Source organism: Sycon ciliatum, chromosome 2 (assembly GCF_964019385.1).
Source record: "Sycon ciliatum chromosome 2, ocSycCili1.1, whole genome shotgun sequence".
Taxonomy (NCBI): Eukaryota; Metazoa; Porifera; class Calcarea; order Leucosolenida; family Sycettidae; genus Sycon; species Sycon ciliatum.
This window is the reverse complement of record NC_088644.1, coordinates 32,451,687-32,474,255: the sequence shown is the minus strand read 5'-3', so window position 1 is coordinate 32,474,255 and position 22,569 is coordinate 32,451,687. Positions and strand designations below refer to the sequence as shown.

The following is a 22,569-nucleotide window of genomic DNA, read 5'->3' as shown; positions in this document are numbered from 1 at the left end:
ACCACCCTAAACCGAATGGAAATATCATATCAAAAGGCTCGAAAGCCGAATAGCGCTACATAGAACGCGGGATCATATCTTACAAGTACATGTGTACCGATGGTATATAGAAGCATAATTATGTCGAAATCGAAGAAATGTGTACCTAAGTACAGTAGGTATCGGTTATAGCGTGGGTGTTTGAAAAACGACTTTCTATTCTTATTTCCGATATTTCTTACTTGTACACGCGATAAATCAAGTGTGACATATCATGTGCATGTGCGCAGAGGCAGGAAGATCATCGTACATACAAGGTAGTGCTACTGTGCATGCGGCTGGTCACAGTCACATAGGCTTACCATGTGGCTATGCAACATGAGTAACGCGACCACAATAGTTGAACCTGCAGCACTAGGACCCAACGCGAGTCAGATCAGAACTGCTTTGGACGGATGTTATTACTACGGGCGATATACTTTGTACTGATCTGGCATGTTTCACTACACAAAGTCCATTCTTAGGACCGATATATTCTACTGTACGATAAAATTGCTTGTAAGAATAAATGTGCACATGAAATCCATGTTATGATTATGAAAACATGAGAGTTCATTCTTGTAGGCAGTATATTCTTTTACACGACCACGCTATAACCGATACGCACTGTACTTCAAAGTAATTACAGGTGGATTCCTGTTAATGCTGGGGAGAGATTTATAATTATCCAAACGTGTACCCACAACGTTGAAACCTGGGTATACCCACTTATGTGCACAACATGATGTGTGTTAGAATCTCGCAATGCCGCACAGAGTTACGCTGCCCACCATAGACACAGATTTCGTGGACTCTGTGAACTGGCCAGTACAGCCAGGCCATGCACACTGAACTAGCAAGTGTAGTGAAGTACCGTGAACTTCGAATACCCCTTGCTGACTTCGAGTTATCCGCACCTGCCCAGTTCGAGGTTCGAATTATCAGACTGTATTAGGGGGGGGGGGGGGTCGTGTTGGCTGATATTGGTCCAAGAAAAACTTCTAAATTTAACAGGGCTACACCTGCATTTCAACTCAGCTGCTCCTCTAACTCGAGATGCTTTCTTTGATGGATGTTTTCGCTCTTGTTGTTTCCTGGGTTTTTTTCAGGTGCCTGCTGATTTAGCGAGGAGGCAGATGAGTCTTGAAGGAAAGTATGTAGAGGATGCTGAGCTGTCGTACGTAGCCCGCGAGCGCTTGCGTCAGGTTTTAGTAAATACGGTCCGTAATGCTCCCAGGCGCGTTAGTGCTGCTAACGCCAGTACCAATGCCGCAGTGGCTTGATCCGGTTGAGTGACGACAACCACCGAAGACATCACCTTGAATGATGTTTCTACAAGGTGCAGGATGAAGAACGTCCTCCGCGCTGGGCTAAGCATTCGAAAACAACATTGTTTTTGTTCTGCTCCGGTGTGGCAATAACACCATGCAGCATGTTGAGTGAATTCTTCTATAGTCCACGGATCGGCTTTACTGGGTTACTGTATGCAATGGCAATAACAGTAGCAACAATGCCACCTCTAGTAACACCACCACTGCCACCACCAAGCATCATCATCGCTACCACAACAGCAGCATCGGCACCACCACCACCAGCAGCCGATAGTTGTTAGAACCTAACAAGGCCAATGCCAGCAGCCCGAACAGCTCCGGCAGCACACAGCACGTCGTCGTGTGATTGAGTTCAGTTTTGCGCCAACCCGCTGCACACGGCTAACTCTGCCCTGCCCGCTGACTGCCACACACGTACTTGACTGGCATCTTGGCCAGCCATGCACCAGCCACTGACTCTGGCCAGTGCTTGAGACCAATGTGTTTCCCCTCAGTCTAGCATTGTGGAATGAATGCCTTCTATTCGGTGTGCGCTCTGAGTCCTGACAATGTCCTGCTGTACATTCAGCAAACATGGAGCAAATATTCTGCAGCCTAGCTGGCTGAACACCTCCTGGGGAGCCTGGGACTCATGTGGCACCGGCTGCATTTACAAGTGCACCTTTGGATGTACCCACTTCTCCACGGTCCTCTCTAACAGTTCTATGGTGTGTGTCCATCTTGACCTGCCACCCCTGAGGTCCTGCCATTTTCTTGCGTGATTTTAGTCACGCTGCAGTGTAACTATCTGCCACCGCCGGGGGCAGATGCGGAAGTGGATGGCGCAGATTGAGCCGCCACTCCTGCAAGGTTACACGGAGAGTGCATGCAGCGGAGAAGATTCGATACCCTCTAGCAACCCTGGTAGCCTCCCTCGTACAGTGCGATCACAACTTGGCACCGTCAGCGTAGAACAAGACGATGTGGCGTAGTCTCTTGCTACCTCCGTCACAGTTCCTACCGTTCTTGAATCACCAAGCCGCCGCCCTGCCATACAAGGACATTTGTGTGGCCCTTGATTTTTATTAGGCAACACACCTTTTTTTATGTGCTGCTCAGCACTCATGTTCTATTTCTAGGCTTTAGAAGCATACAGCAAGTATGCTTGTGGTATGCGTATCACCAACCTCTGTAGTTTGCACCATATCAGCTGTGCTGACTTGAAAATTTAGTTTTAAAATAAACATTCTCTTCTTCAGAATAATAATTTGTAATTTTGTATCCTCTATGCTTATTTATCACACCAGTACCTGCATGGCATGGTCTTGTTGTCCAGTGTCATTTCAGTTGTCCTCTTCCCCTGATTATTAGTAGGGCTGTGTTTGCTAGTAAAAAAATAATAATAAAAAATGGCTGCCAACCATGATCGTCTTTTCCGCTCAGGCCTTTAGATAAGGTCATGATGGCTAGCTACGGTACATTGTACATTGTAGGTAATAACGTTAGCTACATGTACATGACTGTGACTGAAAAGCATGTGCCTAGGTGTTGCGTGGATATAGCTGCGCGGTTCGTTATCAGGCTACATGATACCTGACGGTTACTGATGCAGGGCTTGCAAGAAAGTCTTGGAAACAATTCTCATAAGGGGTCGTCGCAAAAGTTTTCTGTCGTCCCTGAAACGAACATCGTTCATTTCGTACTCGGACCCCCTCCCCTCCCTCTGAAACGAATACAGCTTGCTATGCTGGACGACGAAAATCGCATGCATGTACATGTCATATGTACAGTGTCGGTCGACTTGCGATTTTGACTCGCACCCCTCCCCCCCCCCCCCCAAATGAATCATGTTCGTTTCAGGGACGACAAAAAACTTTTGCGACGACCCCTAACAATACTTATTTAAAATTATAGGGATTGACCTGGTTTACCTGGTGTTAGCGACCGTCGTGAGTTCCCTTTGGTAATAATAACAGACACGATATATAAAAGTTTACCTTTTTTCATTACTTTTACCTGCAGGCCCCATGGCCCAGTGCTAGCTATGCCCTACTCCTGCTTTACTGATCCTGTGTGTGTGTGTGGGGGGGGGGGGGTCGTCCATTACCTTTATTCAGGAATCACCCTCTTTCTCATGCTCAGCGGGTTGCTCGTTTTGGGCCATGGCCAGTCATCTGGTCATAACATTAAAAAAATGTCAAACGCTGAAATTTGAAAAGAAGCCTGGATTGGGTCATGGCATGGGGTGTATCGGGCCGCGGGGGTGTATCGGGGGTATGTACAATTTTATGTATCGGTACCTGACAGCTGATGAGTGCAGTGCAAGTGATGACTTACAAAGTCACTACATGTACATGTATTAGACTGATTGATGAGTGTGTTGAGTGATGGCTAGCTGTCAACTGATGACTGATATGATGTACGTAGGTCTACGTAGTTTAGTCGTTTGAGAAGATCTTTTTATTAATTTTATTTTGTTGTACTTCCTGCACCTTTCTACTGTTTCGGCTGAGCAACAATCAGATATTTATCGTCCTTTCAATTGTCTCTATTTCTAGCATCTTTGTTTTGATACCGAAGAAGAAGAAGATCTACGACTCGAGTCGAGATGAAGCAAGCGGGAGTACTAAAAATCAGCTTTTTTAGTACTCCTTGCAATGAAGTATGGGCCCATATCGGGGAAAGCCAGTGCTGCGTTTCCCGCCCTACAATGCTACATGCATGCTGCAAGCCTGCATGCAACGGTTGCATTCCCAGTTTCCCCACAACACATTTTTTTGATCTGGTATGGTTGATATCAAGAGTTCAAAGGGTTTATGAACTCTTGTTGATATGTGCAGAGTCAGTGTGGATGTTGTATGTGGGAGACGTTCTTGAAAGCAAGGTTGTTGTCGTGATCATATCAGGGTGTTGTGACTGTTTGGTGGTCACTAGAACTGTCACTTGAAACAGGCTGGCGCGAGTGCTACGTTCGGTTCAACTAACTAAAGCAGTCCCTGTTTCGGTCCAGTGACTCCTGAGTCCATGTGCTAATGAGTACTAACTGGTCTGCATGCTGATCAAAGAGGCACATATTTACATGCCAAGACTCTTGAACTTTTTTTGTTTGTTGAAGGATTCTTTGACGGCAGTCGGTACAGAGTTATAGTAAGTAAGTTGCAGCTGTTCGTGAGAACCAGCAGTTTGTCAAGTCCTTGGCCGTAGTGTTCGTTCCTGTAGTCTGCTGCTGCTTTTACTGGTAGAGGTGTGGACCATCCACATTTTATGGTGTTCTGTGGCAATTCGTTTTTGACGTGGAGTGAGTGAAGTGAAAGTAACTGTCGTCCACGAACAACGCAGTCATGAGTCGCGAAGACTTCGTATCGAGGAAGAAGTTCTCCTTGCTAGCTCTATTTCTGCAGGCGTTGTTCATTCTGCTCTTTGGACTATTTACTGAGTACAAAATCAATGAGGCGAGACCATCAGCAACGAATGACAGTGAGGCAGCCGGCTTCGTAAATGGCGTGGACGCTCTCTACCCTATGTTCATGGATGTGCACAGTATGATGTTTCTCGGATTCGGCTTCCTGATGGCCTTCCTCAGTCGCTATGGCTACAGCAGCATAGGTTTGAACTTTTTGCTGGGAGCATTCATTCTGCAGTGGGCAACACTGTCACTGGGATTTTTCCACCAGTATCCTGACTTCAACAAGAACATCCAGATAGATCTTACCAATCTGTTGACAGCGGACTTTGCCGCCGCGGCCGTTATGATCACGTTTGGCGCTGTCCTGGGCAAGGTCTCCAGCACACAGCTGCTCGTCATCGGACTAATGGAGATCATCTTCTTCTCCGTCAATGAAATGATCGGCGTGAAGATTTTCAAGGCCGTCGACATTGGCGGCTCCATCTTCGTGCACACGTTTGGCGCGTACTTTGGCCTGGGCTTGTCACGCATGCTGTCGACGACCACCCGCCATGCCAGAAAGGTTGGATCCAGTAAAGAAGGCGCTATTTACCACTCCGACTTGTTCGCCATGTTAGGTAGGTAGTCCTGAAATTGGGTTTGTGTACACCATAGTGTGCAGTGTGCAGTTCCGCTCACTGAAATCCAACCCAAAGTGCAAAGCTGGTGCCCTGGACCAGTTCCGATTACATCACTGTGTTCGTACATGTGTGCGTCCAGCAGCACTCGTACCACTTCCATGGCATCAAGGGCCATGCAAGTTGAGGGTGCCAAGTATGCATTTCGGGTCGGATTTCACCAAGCGCACTTATGGTCTTAACGAGAACTAGTAGTTCCTGTATCAGTCACGAGTGCTATCAAGAGTGAATACCCCCCCCCCCCCCGTGAATGTGCAGCACTGCGTCCATGTGAGGTGCGTGGTGGCGTATGCGCGCGTCTCGCATGATCCACGATCATAGAAGTATGGTGGCTCGTGCCACATTCAGCAGAAGTCAGTCGACACGTGCTTGTCATGTTGTCTGTGGTTTCTACAGATATTTTCCGATCGAATCTTTGGTCGGAACTCCGGGATCGAGCTTGCATTATGCGTATCACTCAGTGAAAACAGTGAAGAGTTAGTGACGTAACACGATTTTCATTACAAATACAAGTTAGTTGTAAAATATTTCCTTGGAACCAAACCCATCTCACGAGCTAAATGTCTGATCTGATGCCGCGTTGTATGCGCTACTTTAAATTCCAGTCGACTCTCTCCCACCTGCACTCAAGATCTCTGGCATTGTTTGTTGCGTTGTTGACCGCCTGCATGCAGGTGCTATAATCCTGTGGCTGTACTGGCCCAGCTTCAACGGCTCACCCGCTTCCGGTGACCAGCGTCACCGTGTCGTTATCAACACATACTATTCGCTGAGCGCTTGCGTTGTCGTGACGTTCGCCTTCTCCGCGCTCTTCAGCAAAGAAGGAAAGATTGATATGGTGAGTTTGCAGCTGGGGCTGGTGAGTAATTTGCGAGTTTGTGATTTTGTAATTCCAAGTGTGTGAGTTTCACGAATCGCACACCGTGATCACGACCTCACTGCACTAGGCCACGGAAAGTGCTCACATGGATGCTCAGACATCTAGCATGTGTGATATATATGCAAAGGCCACCCGAGGTGTAACTATCTGGGAGGAGAAACCCTTCCTCGTACTTTTCTTCATTCTGGATGTCGCAGGTGACTATGATTGCACTTGAAGTAGACTTACTCATGAAGTATCGCAGTCGTGTCATGGCTTTCAAACTGAAGCTCGCCTTTTTCCCGTTTCTGTTCGTTCCAGGTTCACGTTCAGAATGCTACGTTGGCTGGCGGCGTTGCTGTTGGTTCCACGGCGGACTTCCTGATCGAGCCGTGGGGTGCCATGTTCCTGGGCTCCCTGGCCGGCCTGATCAGCGTGTCCGGCTACGTGTACCTGCAGCCGTTCCTACAGAAACGCTTGCACCTGCATGACACGTGCGGCGTGCACAACCTCCACGGCATGCCCGGCGTGCTCGCTGCTCTCGGCTCTGCCGTGGCCGTCAAGGTCATCGATACGTCCAAGTATGGCAACACGTAAGTGAAAGTGTCTCCGCTGTGGCAACACCATGGTTAAGATGTCAAGATGTATTTACCCAGTCTGTGAGATGCTGTCTTACCGTGCCGTCTCGGATGGAGGCCTGCTTTAAATACGAGCCTGGCCTTCAAGATGGACCACTGGCAGACGTTGATGTTGACTTTTCTGGCTTTTGTGTGTCACTGACTGTGTTGCTTGTGTACACAGGCTTGGCAAAGTATTGCCTGCTGTTGGGGACGGCCGCAGTGCAAGTAGCCAGGCTGGATATCAAATAGCCGCACTGGTCGTCACGCTTGTAATCGCACTAGCCGGTAAGATTTTGTTGCAACTGATGCTGCGCTGCTTTTTCACACGTTTTTGGCATGTCCTTGATGTGTGGTACGTTTCTTGGCTTGGGCTAGTTTGAGGTGATACTCTCCCTGGATGTCCTGGAAGATGCACGTCTCTCCTCTCTTGAAAGTCATTGAACGGCAAGCTTAGTTATCGCCGACAACCGTGCAGGCTGGCGGCATGGAGGTACCACCAGGGGCTTTTGGATGTGTTGTTGATATGGCAGCTCATGCGCACCGCTTGGCTGCCATGAATGTCCGTTTTTGGCTGCAGACGCCTGACGTGATGGTATTGGGGTTATGAGCCGTATTCGCGCTAGCTAGGGAGGTTTTTCAAGTCACACGTAATGCGAGCGCGGGGCTGGGGGAGAGATAGACATTTTGTGCATCCCTGCGAACCCTGTCGTGTGCGTGTGTGTGTGCGTGCGTGTGTGTGTGCAGGTGGAGCCTTTACTGGCTTGGTTTTGCGTTTCTGGGGCGGCGCACTCGATGCCGTGAAAGACGATGAAGAAAACATGTTCGACGACGCAGTTCACTGGCATGTTGGAGCCGACACGCTGGAGCAAAGCAATGTTACGCTACCGGCCCCGGTTAACGCATCGCTGGCAGCTGCTTCATCCGCGGCAGCGGACGGCGATGGCATCAAGTTACGTCGCACACTGACTGAGATGAGCGAGACCGACGCGGAACAGGCAATGCGAGCGGCGGATCGTGCACGAGAGTCAGCAATCTAGTGAGCCGAGCTCCTCCTGGTGTGCTTGTGCGCGTGGTAGCATCGCATCGAATCGTTAAAAAAACGATCGACGGGCTGTTGGTATTGCTGTACGCGGCATGATACGCCCAGCCCCCTAGCTACGGCATGTTGGTGATTACCGACAACGTACGTGTGACTTACTCTGTGCTGTCTTTGTCCTGTCTGTCAGTTTTCGGAAATGTTAACGAACTCTGCTTGCTGCAACCGGCGAGTGATTCTACAGACTAAATGTGCGTGCGTCGTTTTTTTGCAGATAGTGAAATTGAAATGCGAAAGTGGTCTTACAATAGATTCAGTAGAGGGTGTTCAACTTTAGACCGTTTTATTTTCCAGTATCTCAAGCCTGATTTTTACTCACCTCCCTTCTTCTCTGCTATTAGGTATTCTATTTTCCTATCATAAAATTAATGGTATATTTTAAGATTTTAGATGTGTGTGTACGCGCGCGTGTGTGTGTGTGTGTGTGTGTGTTTACACTTGCTGTATTGATCATGTGATGATAATGATGCTCGTTGTATTAAATAGCTGGAAGTTTGGAATGTGGCCCGATCGATGGCCGTAATCAACCTTGGTGCTTTGTATTGTGCTTGGCGTTGAACCTGCGGTCACGCTCCACGGAATCCAGCTTCACGAGTACGCGCACTGGTCCCTCCCTGTAGTGCACGCAGACCAGCATGCACTGTACTGTAGAGGCAGGAAATTTCGTCGGTCAATACTTTCGTCCAACTCCAAAGAAAAGGAGTTCGTCCGGTTGAAAATTTCGTCCATGGATCATAAGAGTGTGTAGAAAAGCTGGGCGAATCGACATTAGTCCTACGTTTAATTTCGTCCAAAAGCTCCTTGGACGAAAAAGACGAAATCAAATTCCAGACGAATATTTCTGCTTGTACTGTACTACTGTCTACGGTGTAGGTCTGCATCATGTCTGCATCATGTCTACATACACATAGTCCTATCTACTTGTAACTCGTGCTGCTGCATTTCCCATAGAGCAGCCAGGGTGTGTGACTACGTCGTACAGAAGTGCGAACTGAAGCACATGTGGAAGAGAGGGGATCCATGTGGAAACTGTTTGTACTCAGTAACTTTTAAGTTTCAGCATGATAGTTAGTTACAGGGATTTCTCCACTTGGATCCTCTCTCTTCCATACAGTAGTCTAGAGTTGCTCGCTCAAGAACCCTTTCCCCAAGGGGTTAGCCTGGGAAGTTCTTATTTTTTAAGCGCTCTGGCTGCGTTCTTATAAGTTGTAGCAATTTCTTAGGAATAGAAACAATTCGTACTGAATCCTATGTTTTCCAAAAGCTACTTGAAATGCAATAGTCGCGCGCCCAAGAACATCCAGCCTGAAAAGTTAATTCTGTTCCCCGTTAATTCCGCGGCAGAATATCAGACATTCCGTGCAGAATTCTGCAGCTGAAAACAGTAAATTCTGTGCTAATATTAAAGGGGAAGTTAAGGCAAAAATTAAAATTTCACCAGTTGTAGTCTTCGGGGTGCTGAGTCGAATGGTCTTGGTCCGAGAAAGCTGAGACGCTCCCTTCCTACTTGAATCCCAATCGAACTCGCGCACTTCCACCGAAACTGGGTGACTGCGCCCTACGAGATGGGGATTTGTATGCAAAATGTCACTAAAAGCGCCATTTCGTTCTTATAAAAGCACGGATGACCGCGATTGGCACATATGTTGTAGTCTTTTTGACGCTGAGTCGACTGGTTTTGGTCCGAAAAGGCTGCGATGCAGCGTTCCTCCTTTATTCCCAATCGAACATGGTTGAACAAGCGGTCACGTGCTCCTGGGTGCCAAAATCACCTGGTCACCACGCCAGCAGGCGACAACTTTCACACCAAGGTTCAACTCGAGTGACAGGACTGCACCCAAAAAAGGTCAAAACAGGCTGTAAGTTGTACCCTGCAGGCACGGTGACCAGGTGACTGGTGTACGCAGGAGCACGTGACCGCTTGTTCAACCATGTTCGATTGGGAATTAGGGGCGAACGCTGCATCGCAGCCTTTTCGGTAGGGGTGAAAGGGGTGATCCGGGTAACCCGGGTACCCGTCTGTTTAGCTGCTGATCCGTTAGCAAACGAGTACCCGATAGTTGTGTAGGATTGTAGGGTACAGTATTAGAAGCTTGCTTGTACAGTTGTACAGTTCAGTGCACAGTTTGGAGTGTATTTTTCCTCGTTCAATCCTGCTACATATCACGGTATCCACTGTAGCTACGACAATTTCGACTGTTAGCATGTAGCGCAGTGATTGTGCACACTGTGCTTGTCGTGGTGTAGTGTACTTGTATGACTTCGCATATCCTCCTGGCGTAAAATCCGGAAGGCTACTGTAGCAATTGTTGCCCGAAAATCTCTCTCCTATCAGAATGCCTGCAAAAGACATGTTGCGCTTACAATCACAAGCAAATGCAATGTTTTTGTAAAAAGTATGGCGGATAAAGGGTACCCGATAACCCGCTCGTTAAGCCAGATACCCGTTTGTTACCTTAAAGGGTAACCGTTTCACCCCTACTTTTCGGACCAAAACCAGTCGACTCAGCGTCCAAAAGACTACAACATATGGGCCAATCGCGGTCATCCGTGCTTTTATAAGAACGAAATGGCGCTTTTAGTGACATTTTGCATACAAATCCCCATCTCGTAGGGCGCAGTCACCCAGTTTCGGTGGAAGTGCGCGAGTTCGATTGGGATTCAAGTAGGAAGGGAGCGTCTCAGCTTTCTCGGACCAAGACCATTCGACTCAACACCCCGAAGACTACAACTGGTGAAATTTTAATTTTTGCCTTAACTTCCCCTTTAAATTCTGCAAATCCTTCCATATTCTGCGGCAATTCTGCAAGGAAAATGAGCTTAGAAACAGATTGCAAAATTGAAAGCTCCGAAACATACTGCAAGTTGATTTTGAAAGTCATAAGTAAAACGCGACGTAAGGATCGACGGGACGGTCTGACAGCGTCCAATGTGAACACCAGGAACGGGAACGCAACCATACTACAGGTGGAATCCTGATAATTCGAATATGGCTTAGAAGTTTTTCCAGGACCGATTTCTATCAATACGATCCCCACATAAATTTTTCTCATACTAGTACAGTCGTCCCTCTCTAATCCGGCACCTTTTGCAACGGCTTTTTCTGCCGGATAAACAAGGGTACTGGATTATCAAATCCTGCCCTCCAACCCGGCTCACCTAGTAACGTACATGTTTGTGTCGTACGTCAAAATGTAGGGATTTTCTGTGTCAATCCAAGTACTTTGTCACAAGTTTGTGGAATGCATGTCTGTAACATGCCATGTCTATAACAATTAACATACACTTGGGAATATCCTGTTATGCACTGGCATAGGATATTGGCACCGGTACGGTATGCGATGTACAACTGCTGGATTAGAAAATCAAATTATGTACAGTTTGAGTGATTTGTTGCAGAAAATCGCTGCCGGAGGCGGAATTCAAGTGCCGGATTAAAGCGTAGAAAATGAACTGAAAAAATCCGTTTTGCCAGAAAGTGTGCTGGTTTGCAAGGGTGCTGGATAAACAAGTGCCGGGTTAGAGAGGGACGACTGTAATTCGAACCTCGAACTGGATAGGTCCGGTTAATTAGAAGTCCCACAGATTTCACTTACCAGGTACGTGTACATAGAAACTGTGTAGTGGGATTTGTGCTGATAATTTGAAGTTAGCAAAGTGTAATTCGAAGTTCACTGTACACTGTACTGGTCAGTTCAGTTTGTATGAGCAGGCAGTGCCGGCCAGTTCAGTATCCGTGAAATCTGTGTCTAAGGTCCATAGCGTAACTCTGCGTGACCATGAGAGCATTTTGACATACATGATATTGTGTTGTCGGTTCATGTTTGGATAATTAGAATGTCTGGATAATTGTAGAAAGGAAAAGGACATATGGAAACGAGTTCAGAGTAACTCTCCACCACTGTAACTAGATACTACTTCGAAGTATATACAGTCAGAAAGTGCAACAACTAGGCACACAACTGACAGAGTACTGAGACATTCGACGTCCTGACACCTAGCTTCAACACATTTTCGTAGCGCTAACCGACAGCCTTCCAACTTGGAAGGTTCAAGGTTATGGAAAGACCAAAGAGGGGAAGGCAAGCGCAACGAAAACGAGCACAAGCTACAGTCCCAACGGAGCAAAGAATGTCGATTGTCACTGGACGATGACGAGACCAGTAGGCGATTTGACAAAGCGGTCTAACTACAATTGCCTTCCCCTCTTTGGTCTTTCCATAACCTTGAACCTTCCAAGTTGGAAGGCTGTCGGTTAGCGCTACGAAAATGTGTTGAAGCTAGGTGTCAGGACGTCGAATGTCTCAGTACTCTGTCAGTTGTGTGCCTAGTTGTTGCACTTTCTGACTGTATATAGTATCTAGTTACAGTGGTGGAGAGTTACTCTGAACTCGTTTCCATATGTCCTTTTCCTTTCTACTTTTATTATTGGCTCAATAACCGAGTTTCAAATTGCACGTCTGGATAATTAGAATTTTTTCCTGGAATTTTGACGTTCGAATTGTCAGGATTCCACCTGTACCGTACAGATCGGGAAGCGACGGGAAGAGTTGGATCGATTCAACTTTTCATACCGTAGATGGGCGTAGACGGGGACGCAAGCGTACAACACGGCTGAAATTTGAGTGTGAACAAGAGTCGCAACTTCTAAGTTCTGTCTACAGGTTGAGGCAATAGTGCTTGAACCATTCGCCCAGTGCCAGAACTGCCATAGTCTGGAGCACAACGCCACAAGTGTGTGTTCATGCATGTAAACTGGCTTTCCATTGGTCCAATGTTGTCGCCACCGTCTTTGCTTTTAGAGCCATTTGACATGCCAGGAAGTCAGTCTACAAGCAGGATGAAGTGAGTGAATGTTCTACTATTCAAACCGTAGGTATCCTTGTAGTGAAGCTAGGGAATGGTCTGTGTCCACCTATACATAACAGTTACAGGATATACATCATCTGTGTTGCACATCTGCCACTTTACAGGACATCCACGCACATGTTGATTCCAACTCCAGTCAATCGATGCATCACTACAAGCGATATCCAATGCACATGTACATGTCTAAGTCCCGTCAAGTCCAGGCTGTCCAACCTTGCCACCATTCCAAAGCAGGACACCTATATAACATGTATACAAAGGCAATTGTCTCCCATGTAAATATACACAAATGTTTTGGTCCGAAGCAGGACTATCCTGCTGAAAGCAGTACGGTTGGACAGCATGCAAGTTGAGTCAGTGAGCTCTCCGTATCGTGAACAGCAAGGGCACTACCCTCATGAGATTGAGTGCACAACTAGAGCAGCAGAGAAATCATGATCATAACTATGACCTAACGATACAGGGATTGACTGGAGTTGGAATCAACATGTGCGTGGATGTCCTGTAAAGTGGCAGATGTGCAACACAGATGATGTATATCCTGTAACTGTTATGTATAGGTGGACACAAACCATTCCCTAGCTTCACTACAAGGATACCTACGGTTTGAATAGTAGAACATTCACTCACTTCATCCTGCTAGTAGACTGACTTCCTGGCATGTCAAATGGCTCTAAAAGCAAAGACGGTGGCGACAACATTGGACCAATGGAAAGGCAGTTTGCATGCATGAACACACATTGGTGGCGTTGTGCTCAAGAGGATGGCAGTTATGGCACAGGGAGACTGGTTCAAGTACTATTACCTCAACCTGTAGATAGAACGTTTTGGCAAACAGCCTTAGAAGAGTGCTCAATGCGCAAAGCTTTTCCACATGCAGTAGTCGTGCGCCGAAGCACGTCCAGCCTGAAACTCTAACTCCAGTCAATCCCTGCATCGATGCCGGATGGGTCATACGATCATAATTTCTCTCCTGCCAGTCTTGTATTAAATTTTAGTTGTGCACTCTCAATCTCATGTGGGGTAGTTAGTGCCTTTGCTGTTTGCATTACGCAGAGCTCACCGACTCGACTTGACTGACTTATCCATGTGCAACTGCATGTGATATCCCTTGTACTTGTAGTGATGCATGGGACATCGGTAGTGATAAAGACGCTGAAAACAAACGGGTACGCTATAGCCAATACTTGCGTCATCCCTACCCGCAACCACCACCCCCTACTGCTAGCAATCACCAACCAGGCGCGTGCGCCGGTGCCCTTCAAGGGAGGGGGGTTCCGGGGGCCTCCCCGGGAAATTTTTCAAAAATGAAGCAAAATCCTGCATTTTGAGCGAAAAAGGGGTGTTCCGGGCACCCAGGAACCCATACGGGGCACGCGCCTGCCAACCCCACCAGTCGGTGTATGGCACGCGCCTGCCAACCCCACCAGTCGGTGTATATACCGGTATGTTGCGTTGACTTCTTAACCAAAATGTCAACTCAAGGAATTCGCACAAAGTATAGACCTTTGGTATTGATTACACCACCTACCTATGCTACTACTACATGCACTGTTTCAACAGAAAGTACAAGTAACAAAAACCAGACCCCAGGCAAAGAAGAGAGAAACGAGGAAAGGTGTAAACGTAGACACACCAGGATCGGCTCGGAAAGTTGAAAACGTCTTCCAGGACAGTAAAGACAGCTTCTACGAATTTTCGAACTGTGAAGAACAACAAACCGATATCTTCACGCATGAACCCAACTATAGAACACAATGGCATGGACCAGGCACTATGATTATCAGCTACTGCCTCGCGCCGCCGCCACCCAGGCTGTCCAGGACGCGGTTGACGAGGTCCAGCGGCAGTGGGAACATGATGGTGTGGTTCTTTTCACCGGCGACCGACGTCAGCGTCTGCAGGTAGCGCAGCTGCATGGCTCCCTTGCTACGGTTCATGATGTTGGCTGCCTCCTTGAGGCCGCGTGAGGCGTTCTGCTCTCCCTCCGCAGCAATGACCTGCGCACATGCAATATGTACACACACATAAACGAGCTCTAGGCACATAATGCTGATCCATCACTGTTTGTCGTGTGGCACTAGTTGTAACATTGTTGTAACATTAATTCAAAATGCCTTGCTCCTTGAGTTCTACGTGAATGCATGTAGCTAATACCTAGGGGTCAAACGGGTGTACCTTTAACTAACGAACGGGTAATTTTCTTAACGGGCGGGTTAACGGGTACCCTTTAGCAGCCATATTATTTTTTTGCGCATTTCTCACATAAAATAATGATTTTAATTTGTATATTCTCAGATTGTATTTTGATACTACATTATGATTCGCAATTGATTCGTGTATCATAATTATTATTATGGCAATGAAGGTTCCAAATGAATGTCATCCGTGCATTTGCCCATGTACATAACTTCACAGGCAGTAACTTACAATCGTACATGTAGATGGTCCTACAAGCTACATGTATTTTGATACATGTACGCAAATCAACTGCAGATCGATGTGATTCAAGCCATGCAAGGACAGAGTGGTTTAGCAAAACTTCCGTGATCTCGCGCAATCCTATTTGCTATGTTCGCAGAGAACTGGTACTCGTTGCATTCAGTAGATGTTCGCGCCCATAGCTAGCTGGGGTGCCTGACACAGCTGATGTGCTGCTGGCCAGCTAGCTGCTAGTGCTAGCTTGTTGAACTCGTGAAATGAATCTTCACAAATCCGTAATCTTGTATGCAATATTTCGAACTACTTTTCAGCTCGTCGATTGAAGGAACAAACTACAACCATGAGTATCATACATGTACTTCTGGAAGTAGCTACCACCTACGGACATCACCGTTTGTGACACTCCGACTGGTCACTCAGCCTGGTGACACTAGTTCATCAAGTACTGTGGCAGGTTCGATGTCGGAGAACCATCGTAACTTTTTAGTTACTCAGCTGCCACCTCGAACGAGTTTCAAGTCTTGCATTTTCTCACATCACAATCAAAAACCTCCAGTACGAGGATTTTTACTTGCACTAGAGTGGAGAGAACAACTGTCAAGTCTGTCTTTCAGCCTGCTCCTGCCTGATAAAGTCGAAAGCGGGAATGCACAGGAAAAAGGAAAAGAGTATCCGCACTCCTATTTTGAGTCTTGGAAGACGATAGGATCACCTTTTTTTTTTTTTTTTTTTTTTTTTTTTTTTTACAAACGGGTACCCTTTTACTAACGGTACCTGAGATTAACGGGCGGGTACCCGGGTACCCGGTACACCCGTTTGACCCCTACTAATACCGTACTACTAGCTATACACACGCACTGTGTACATTGCAAATATGTCCCATACACCAGTTTGGGAAAGTACTGCGAGGCATGACTTGGCGATCACACCAATCAAATCGCAATGCCAGATCCGAATGCCTACCTTAGCCCGAGCTTCTCTGGCGGCTTCAGCTTCAGCCGCCATTGCCCTTTGCAGCTGCTTCGGCAGGCGAACATCTTTCCTGTGTCCACAGAGGGAGAGGAAACAGAGCAATCATGGTTCGTGTACGTTTTTGATAAAAGTTCATAAAACTCATCACGGCTATTCTTTGATTCAGTTTGCAATTAGAAAATACATGCACAGAAGCCACTTCACATCTTGAAGAATATAATAGTACATGTACATGTACCACATTTCTATGACAGTAAATGATTTTTTTCACTCAGCCAATCAGGTACAATATGAAGCATGCCAAACCTCCAAAAATCCAAGTCACAGAAGCCTAGTCCAATGATGACAGGAAATGGTGCTAAGCACTGGTCTCCACACCATCCACACGTTTACACTGAAACAGACCAAAAACAACGCCCGACACTCGCAACTTACACCTCAACACGTTCCACACGCACTCCCCAAGGATCGGTGGCCTCATCAAGAATATTCTACAGAGACAACAGCAAAATACTCAGTTTAGTCCTTATCTATAGTGCAAATCACACTAACTGATTATGACCGTACAGCGTACGTTTCAGCCACATTGGTTATACACTCTATGCATGTGTACATGTACATGTAGTCGAACTGGCAGAAGCAGTCTTTCATTGATCTGGCCATCTTGTAGCCTGTCATACTTCGGGTATGATATGGCATGTAAACATAACCTCCTCAGCGGCAAAGAGTTGGTCTGGCCATGGCCCTACCAAGCAGACCAATTCCGCCGCGCCTGACTGCAGGAAGTTCCTGCTGTGCTTGCAACCACACGGCAAGCTACCAGGCACACAAGAACAGATAGTGCAGTGAGCGGCGAGCCTGGGGTCCATTGGAAGTGGTTCCCGGCTATGGAGATTCTGCAGGCCGGGTATCGCCTCACAGCCGGTCTGCACAGTTTCATGACAATATTGACGACTATTGTAAACAGCCTAGTGTTTGCTAATTTTGCGAGAAGAGCATAACGTATACTGTAATTTCACAAATTTTCGGCGTACTTTTATTTTCGGTACTTTCGGTGCGTCTGTTTCATACCTAAAATTTCAATACACCGAACAAACACTAACACACATAACCCAATAGGGAACTGCTTCTCTGTGCCGAAAATTTCTGTTCACCTAACCTAGCTTTTTGCTCTCATACCGAAAATATTGAGCACCGAAAATCTCTGAAATTAGAGTATATGTGTGGCCACGGTGCTCCACGAACATTTCAACCATCGTAAAACTCGCTGGTTCTGAGAGATTGCAACAATTAAGTGACGCAAACATTGGGCGGTATACAGTATTTAAACCTGGTTCCCGGGCATGCCCTAGACCACTCAGCCTACGACATAATAATAATAAATAATGGCATTGTTCTCTGCCAACATAAGGATCAGAGGCTTCAGAGCATTCTCTAGCACCGAAATATGGAAGAGATAGCAGTACAAAGCCCAGGATCACAGAATTTCACGGCGCCTGAGTTGCAAGATTAGCACTGACCTGCATCTCTTGGCTAATCTGCTCGCGCTGGGAAAGCAGCTCCTGCAGGCTCTTCGTGCCTAGCACGTTACGCAGCGTCGTCTGTGCTAGTAGCCACGTGCTGTGGCCAGCATCCGTCACATTGGTGACTGACAGGATGGGCTGGAAGATGCGAAAGTAAAGTACGGCGTCCACCGTGACCGTTACGCTGTCCTTCGTCAAGATCTGCAAGCGGGAGGAGCACAGGTGAGAAACCTCTCATTGTCAGGATTGTTGTATTCTTTTAGTTTACTTCGTTACGGGCACAGGCATCGCTACCTTCTCCGGCATCGGAGGGTGAAACCACCCATTCCTGCCAAAAACGAAGCATGATTCGGAGGGCTTCACCTATCCTTATTGGAATACAGGTAGCAGACCATTTGCTCAATTGATGCATGCAACCATGGTGACATCTGGCCTGCATGGGCCGCTACACACTCTCGAAGTTTTACATATTGCAAGCCGGGAGTTACAAATCCACAACCTTTAGCCGAGCCAAATTGATGGAGTGATTTTTGCACTGTTAAAATTTAAACAAGGTGACATAAGCTGGTCTCTATGCAACTGCAGTGTATGAATAGAAAACGTTATACTGTGTGCATCAGAAAGGGACTAGCTACAAACTCCCTTTACTGTGCTAATTATTGGTGCCAAGACTGGGGGACACTTCACAGCCGGAAGGCATAGTTGTTTTAGCCATGCCGGAATTTCAGGACGATTACAGAACAGGCAGCCATGTACTAGTATTTCCGTTCAGCAAAACTAGCTGCACGGTGAGTGACTGACCTCTTGCGGAGGTACATCGTACACCACGGTACGCAGATCCACTTGCTTCAGCTCATCAAGGCAAGGCAAGATGAAGAACAAACCTGCGCGGGGACAAGGACAATGGGAATGGAGGCACACCATACACACATACATACATACAGTACATACATACAATCATAATAACGCTCTGCTCGTGTTCTACTCGGTACAGTGCAGTGCGCTGTCATACTTGCTACGGAGGCACTGCGATAAGGCAAGTGCCAGCATGTTCACAACTAAAAGTCCAAGCCATGTACAGGATAATGGTGTAAAATCATTTAACAACTACTAAACTTAACTAGCATCAGATTTTCATCAATCTTATCAGCAAGTTAATTGGACCTTATCAAAGTACTACACCTATACAAAAAATGGAAACAGTGGAGGGAGGGGGGGGGGGGGAGGGGGGGGGGTACCAACCTGGTCCTTTGGCACGACCACCAATAACTCTTCCAAGACGCAGAATGACGACTCTCTGATATTCCGTCACGATCTGCAAGAAATAGAATCAGCGAACCAGGCAGGAATAATCAATCATGTGATCAAAGCTGGGCTTCCCTAGCCTACATTGGACCTGGTGGAATTTTCTTCCTGGCCAACGTGTAGAGGTTCTGCGGCAATTACCGTGACCATCATTTGAGATGCTTTGGTGAAGTCGTAGACTAGTGGCACAGCGCTGCACCTGCACTAGCGGAATCATTCGCATGACCCAGTCTGTACAGTACACACATGCTGTAAGTTAGCAAACTCATCGCCATGATGCATTGCTCTACATCATGGTGCACTGCGCTACTGGTGCTCGTGCGATGATCGCGTCAATGAGTTCGCTGGATACTGTAAGTACGTGTACATGTATAGCGCACTCTGGATTTAATTAATTGATATACCGTATTTGCCGGAGTATAGTGTGCACTTTAGATGCACTATGTTAGGCCACAAATCGCCGGTGCACAGTATGCTCTGAATATGAGAATGCATGCACTTCGAAAAGTAGTGCAATGAATCAAACTGTTGCGACTGAATTATTTGCAAATTCTGAGTCTCTGATGCTGCACAAGCCATATCCATGCATTTGTGATGTCTCCTGCCAGCGAAGTACACTGCAAATGCAAGATGGGTACGAGACCCGGCCATATTATTATTATTATTATTAATTTATTTGAACTCGGATGGTGAGCCAATATAGTTATGATGAAGAAAGGAAAAGGACAAAATGTTACGAGTTATGACAAACTGTCCACGAACGTAACCAGATCTTATACAGTCAGCAAGTGCGACAAAATGTTATTATTATTATTGTACAGGTTTGCGTAATAGAGGTAAAATATTTTGTGTAGCAAAAGTAATACCTCGTTCCGCTTCTGCATTTCTGATTGCCGAGAAGCTTATCGTAATGAGTAGCCCTTGGCGGATTATGCCGGCATAATATTTGGCATAATCTTGGGATTTGGTCAAAAAATTATGCTCCGGCATAATATACGGATTCCAACGTGTAAGGTCGGCATAATCTTTCGGTTTAGACAAAACTTATGCTTAGGGCATGGCCGTGTGTGTATGTGTGGTTTCTCAATCCTCTATGTACAGCGTGAATACATAGTGGAACTGAGCATAATTCAGCATAATTCAGCATAATTCAGCATATTTGTTGGCATAATTGTGGCATAATCAAAAGCATAATTTGACGATTGGCCGAGCATAGTCCGCCAATGGCTAGTAATGAGCTAGCGGTAAAATATTAAAATATTAAAACACGGCTGGTTTGATAGGAATGAAATTCTATTGTTGAATATTGAACACAGCTGGTGATCATGGAGTGGAGTTCTACAAACTAATGCCCTATCGTTCACTTCCCCAACTGGCTCCAGGCACGCTTGTCGCCAGCCACCTCCCTCAAGTTCTGCAAATCTTTCGTATTTTCCATGGCAACATCCTTCCCTGCCAGGTCCTGTTTGATTGTTGTAGCGAGGGTGGCAAGTGGTCGGCCAGCCATCTCCCTCAAGTTCTGCAAATCTTTCGTATTTTCCATGGCAATATCCTTCCCTGCCAGGTCCTGTTTGATTGTTGTAGCGAGGGCGGTGAGTGGTCGGCCCCTTCTGCCTGGCCCGGTATGCGCCAGATAGCTCTCCGGCCATAGGTAGCAAATAACTTTATTGTTTATATTATTGTCAATGGTCGCACGATAATGCTGCCTGCATAATCCATTACTTTCTCAAATCTAAGCTGCGCATTATACTCCGGATATACCTTGAATAGCCAAAACGTTGGTCAAAAAGGGAGGTGCGCATTATGCTCAGGTGTGCGTTATACTCCCGCAAATACGGTACTGCCAGAAGATCAGCCGGGGTTACTGCGAGAGAGTACTTTTGAAGACTGGTATAGTACACCCTTCGTTTCACCTCAGATGCACATACAGTCAACTTCGCTAATAACGACTGCGGATATAACGACAATTCGCGAATGACGACAGAATTTCCATGCCCAGAGCAAAGTCCCATCTAACTGTAACTTTAATACATATGATGATGAGACTTCGGGTATAAGGACACTTTTCTGATACCCCGCCGAGTGTTGTTATACGCAAAGTTGTCTGTAATACAGTGCATCGCCTATAAAGTACACATTGTTGCAGCCATTGCAGATTCTAGTACAGATTCATGCTCTACATTTTTTGCAGTCACTTATACCATTGTATTGTATACCGTGACGTAACTGCACTCGCGTACATGTTAGTAGCATTTCCACACACCCACTCCTGACAGCAGGCGTACATGATAGATTTGTGCCGTTCCATTTCCGCAGCCTCACTTTTACGCTTGGACTGGTGAAAGATGACTGCACAACCGTGACCCCTTGCACAATAGTCAATACACGTATTTCAGTACCACAGCGGGTATTTTGAACTATTTTCAAATCGTCCATTTGCGGAAAACTTCTGATCTGTTCCTGCAACTAACTTGCTAAGTGTGAACATGACCCAGAAAACTCTCTTACTTAGTCTTCGTCTTACTTACACGATTGTACACTGCTTGATGTGTTCCTTACACGTCAGGTGATGCGGACGCGAATCCGGCAACTATTAGTATTACTACAAAGTACAATCATGTACTTTACTTTTTTACACAGTCTACAGTACACTGGTACAGGTGACTGGACAACTACTTCTAGCAACCGCTGCGCTAGCGTCGAAGAAAGTGGTGTCATGATTATCGCAGGAGTCACTTGCACTATCAAGGACAAGGACTCTAAACTGCCTTTGAAAAGGTATATCTGGGGAGCGGCTACGTTCCTTTTTGCGAGTTGTCGATTTCATGTATCGTTAGAGCCCATCACGGCTTGAATGGGGTTCAACTATTGACCTGGGGAAAAAAAAACCCGATCCTTTACCGGCTGAGCGAAGGGAAACCCCTGTCACTTACCTTGATTGTGAAGGCGAGCGAAAGCGGGAAGAACAGAGCCACCAAAATGTAGGAAATGAAGGTTAGGACCAGCGTGCAGGCCACAGATCCAGCGCCAGAATCTTGATGCATGTCGGCATGATAGCCCGACTTGGGCGCTCCAGCCGGCCTTCGCTGGACCTCCTCGCCACTCGCTACCTCCACAGCTCCTGGGCCGACGCTCGCCATGGCCTCTTTTTCGAAGAGAGACTGGTGCTGTGATGAAGCCAGAGTTTCTTCCTTTTGCCTCCTTCCTCACTTTGGTCGCAATTATCTCTAGCTGTGCTCCGGTAAAGACGTGAGAGACTGCACCAGGTGAGAACTACGTCTACGGAGTGTGCAGCACATCTGGCTTGGCCAACTGAGTACTGTATTTTTTCAGGCAAGGGGTGGTGCTGAGTTACCCACGGCTACGTCTCCTGAATGCTCGCGATCGCGGACCTACGTATTCTACGTGGTAGAACTGGCGTGTTGGTTTGCGCAGTCGACGTCGTTGCTTGTTTGTCAGCGCAGCACTGCAC

General features: G+C 46.8%; 3 protein-coding genes across 3 annotated transcripts in view; 2 read left to right on the top strand and 1 right to left on the bottom strand.

The window, feature by feature from the left end:
• LOC135809742 (uncharacterized) overlaps positions 1-2,813 on the top strand; it is a 37,934-nt gene extending 35,121 nt beyond the window's left edge. Inside the window, exon 23 of the mRNA XM_065323158.1 lies at positions 1,128-2,813. Within this exon, the coding sequence (XP_065179230.1) occupies positions 1,128-1,301 (174 nt within the window). The 3' untranslated portion in view covers positions 1,302-2,813. The remainder of the gene's footprint in view (positions 1-1,127) is intronic.
• Positions 2,814-4,130: 1,317 nt separating this feature from the next.
• LOC135809741 (ammonium transporter Rh type A-like) lies at positions 4,131-8,513 on the top strand. The gene is made up of 5 exons (XM_065323157.1): positions 4,131-5,351; positions 6,086-6,249; positions 6,592-6,863; positions 7,072-7,175; positions 7,635-8,513. The coding sequence occupies exons 1-5, from the start codon at positions 4,670-4,672 to the stop codon at positions 7,925-7,927; spliced, it is 1,515 nt and encodes a 504-aa protein (XP_065179229.1). The 5' UTR covers positions 4,131-4,669; the 3' UTR covers positions 7,928-8,513.
• Positions 8,514-14,302: 5,789 nt separating this feature from the next.
• Positions 14,303-22,541, bottom strand: LOC135809739 (stomatin-like). Its single transcript, XM_065323155.1, has 7 exons — positions 22,031-22,541; positions 19,035-19,107; positions 18,594-18,676; positions 17,790-17,993; positions 16,705-16,760; positions 16,261-16,339; positions 14,303-14,855 (listed from the first exon to the last, which is right to left on the bottom strand). The coding sequence occupies exons 1-7, from the start codon at positions 22,235-22,237 to the stop codon at positions 14,643-14,645; spliced, it is 915 nt and encodes a 304-aa protein (XP_065179227.1). The 5' UTR covers positions 22,238-22,541; the 3' UTR covers positions 14,303-14,642.
• Positions 22,542-22,569: the final 28 nt, after the last annotated feature.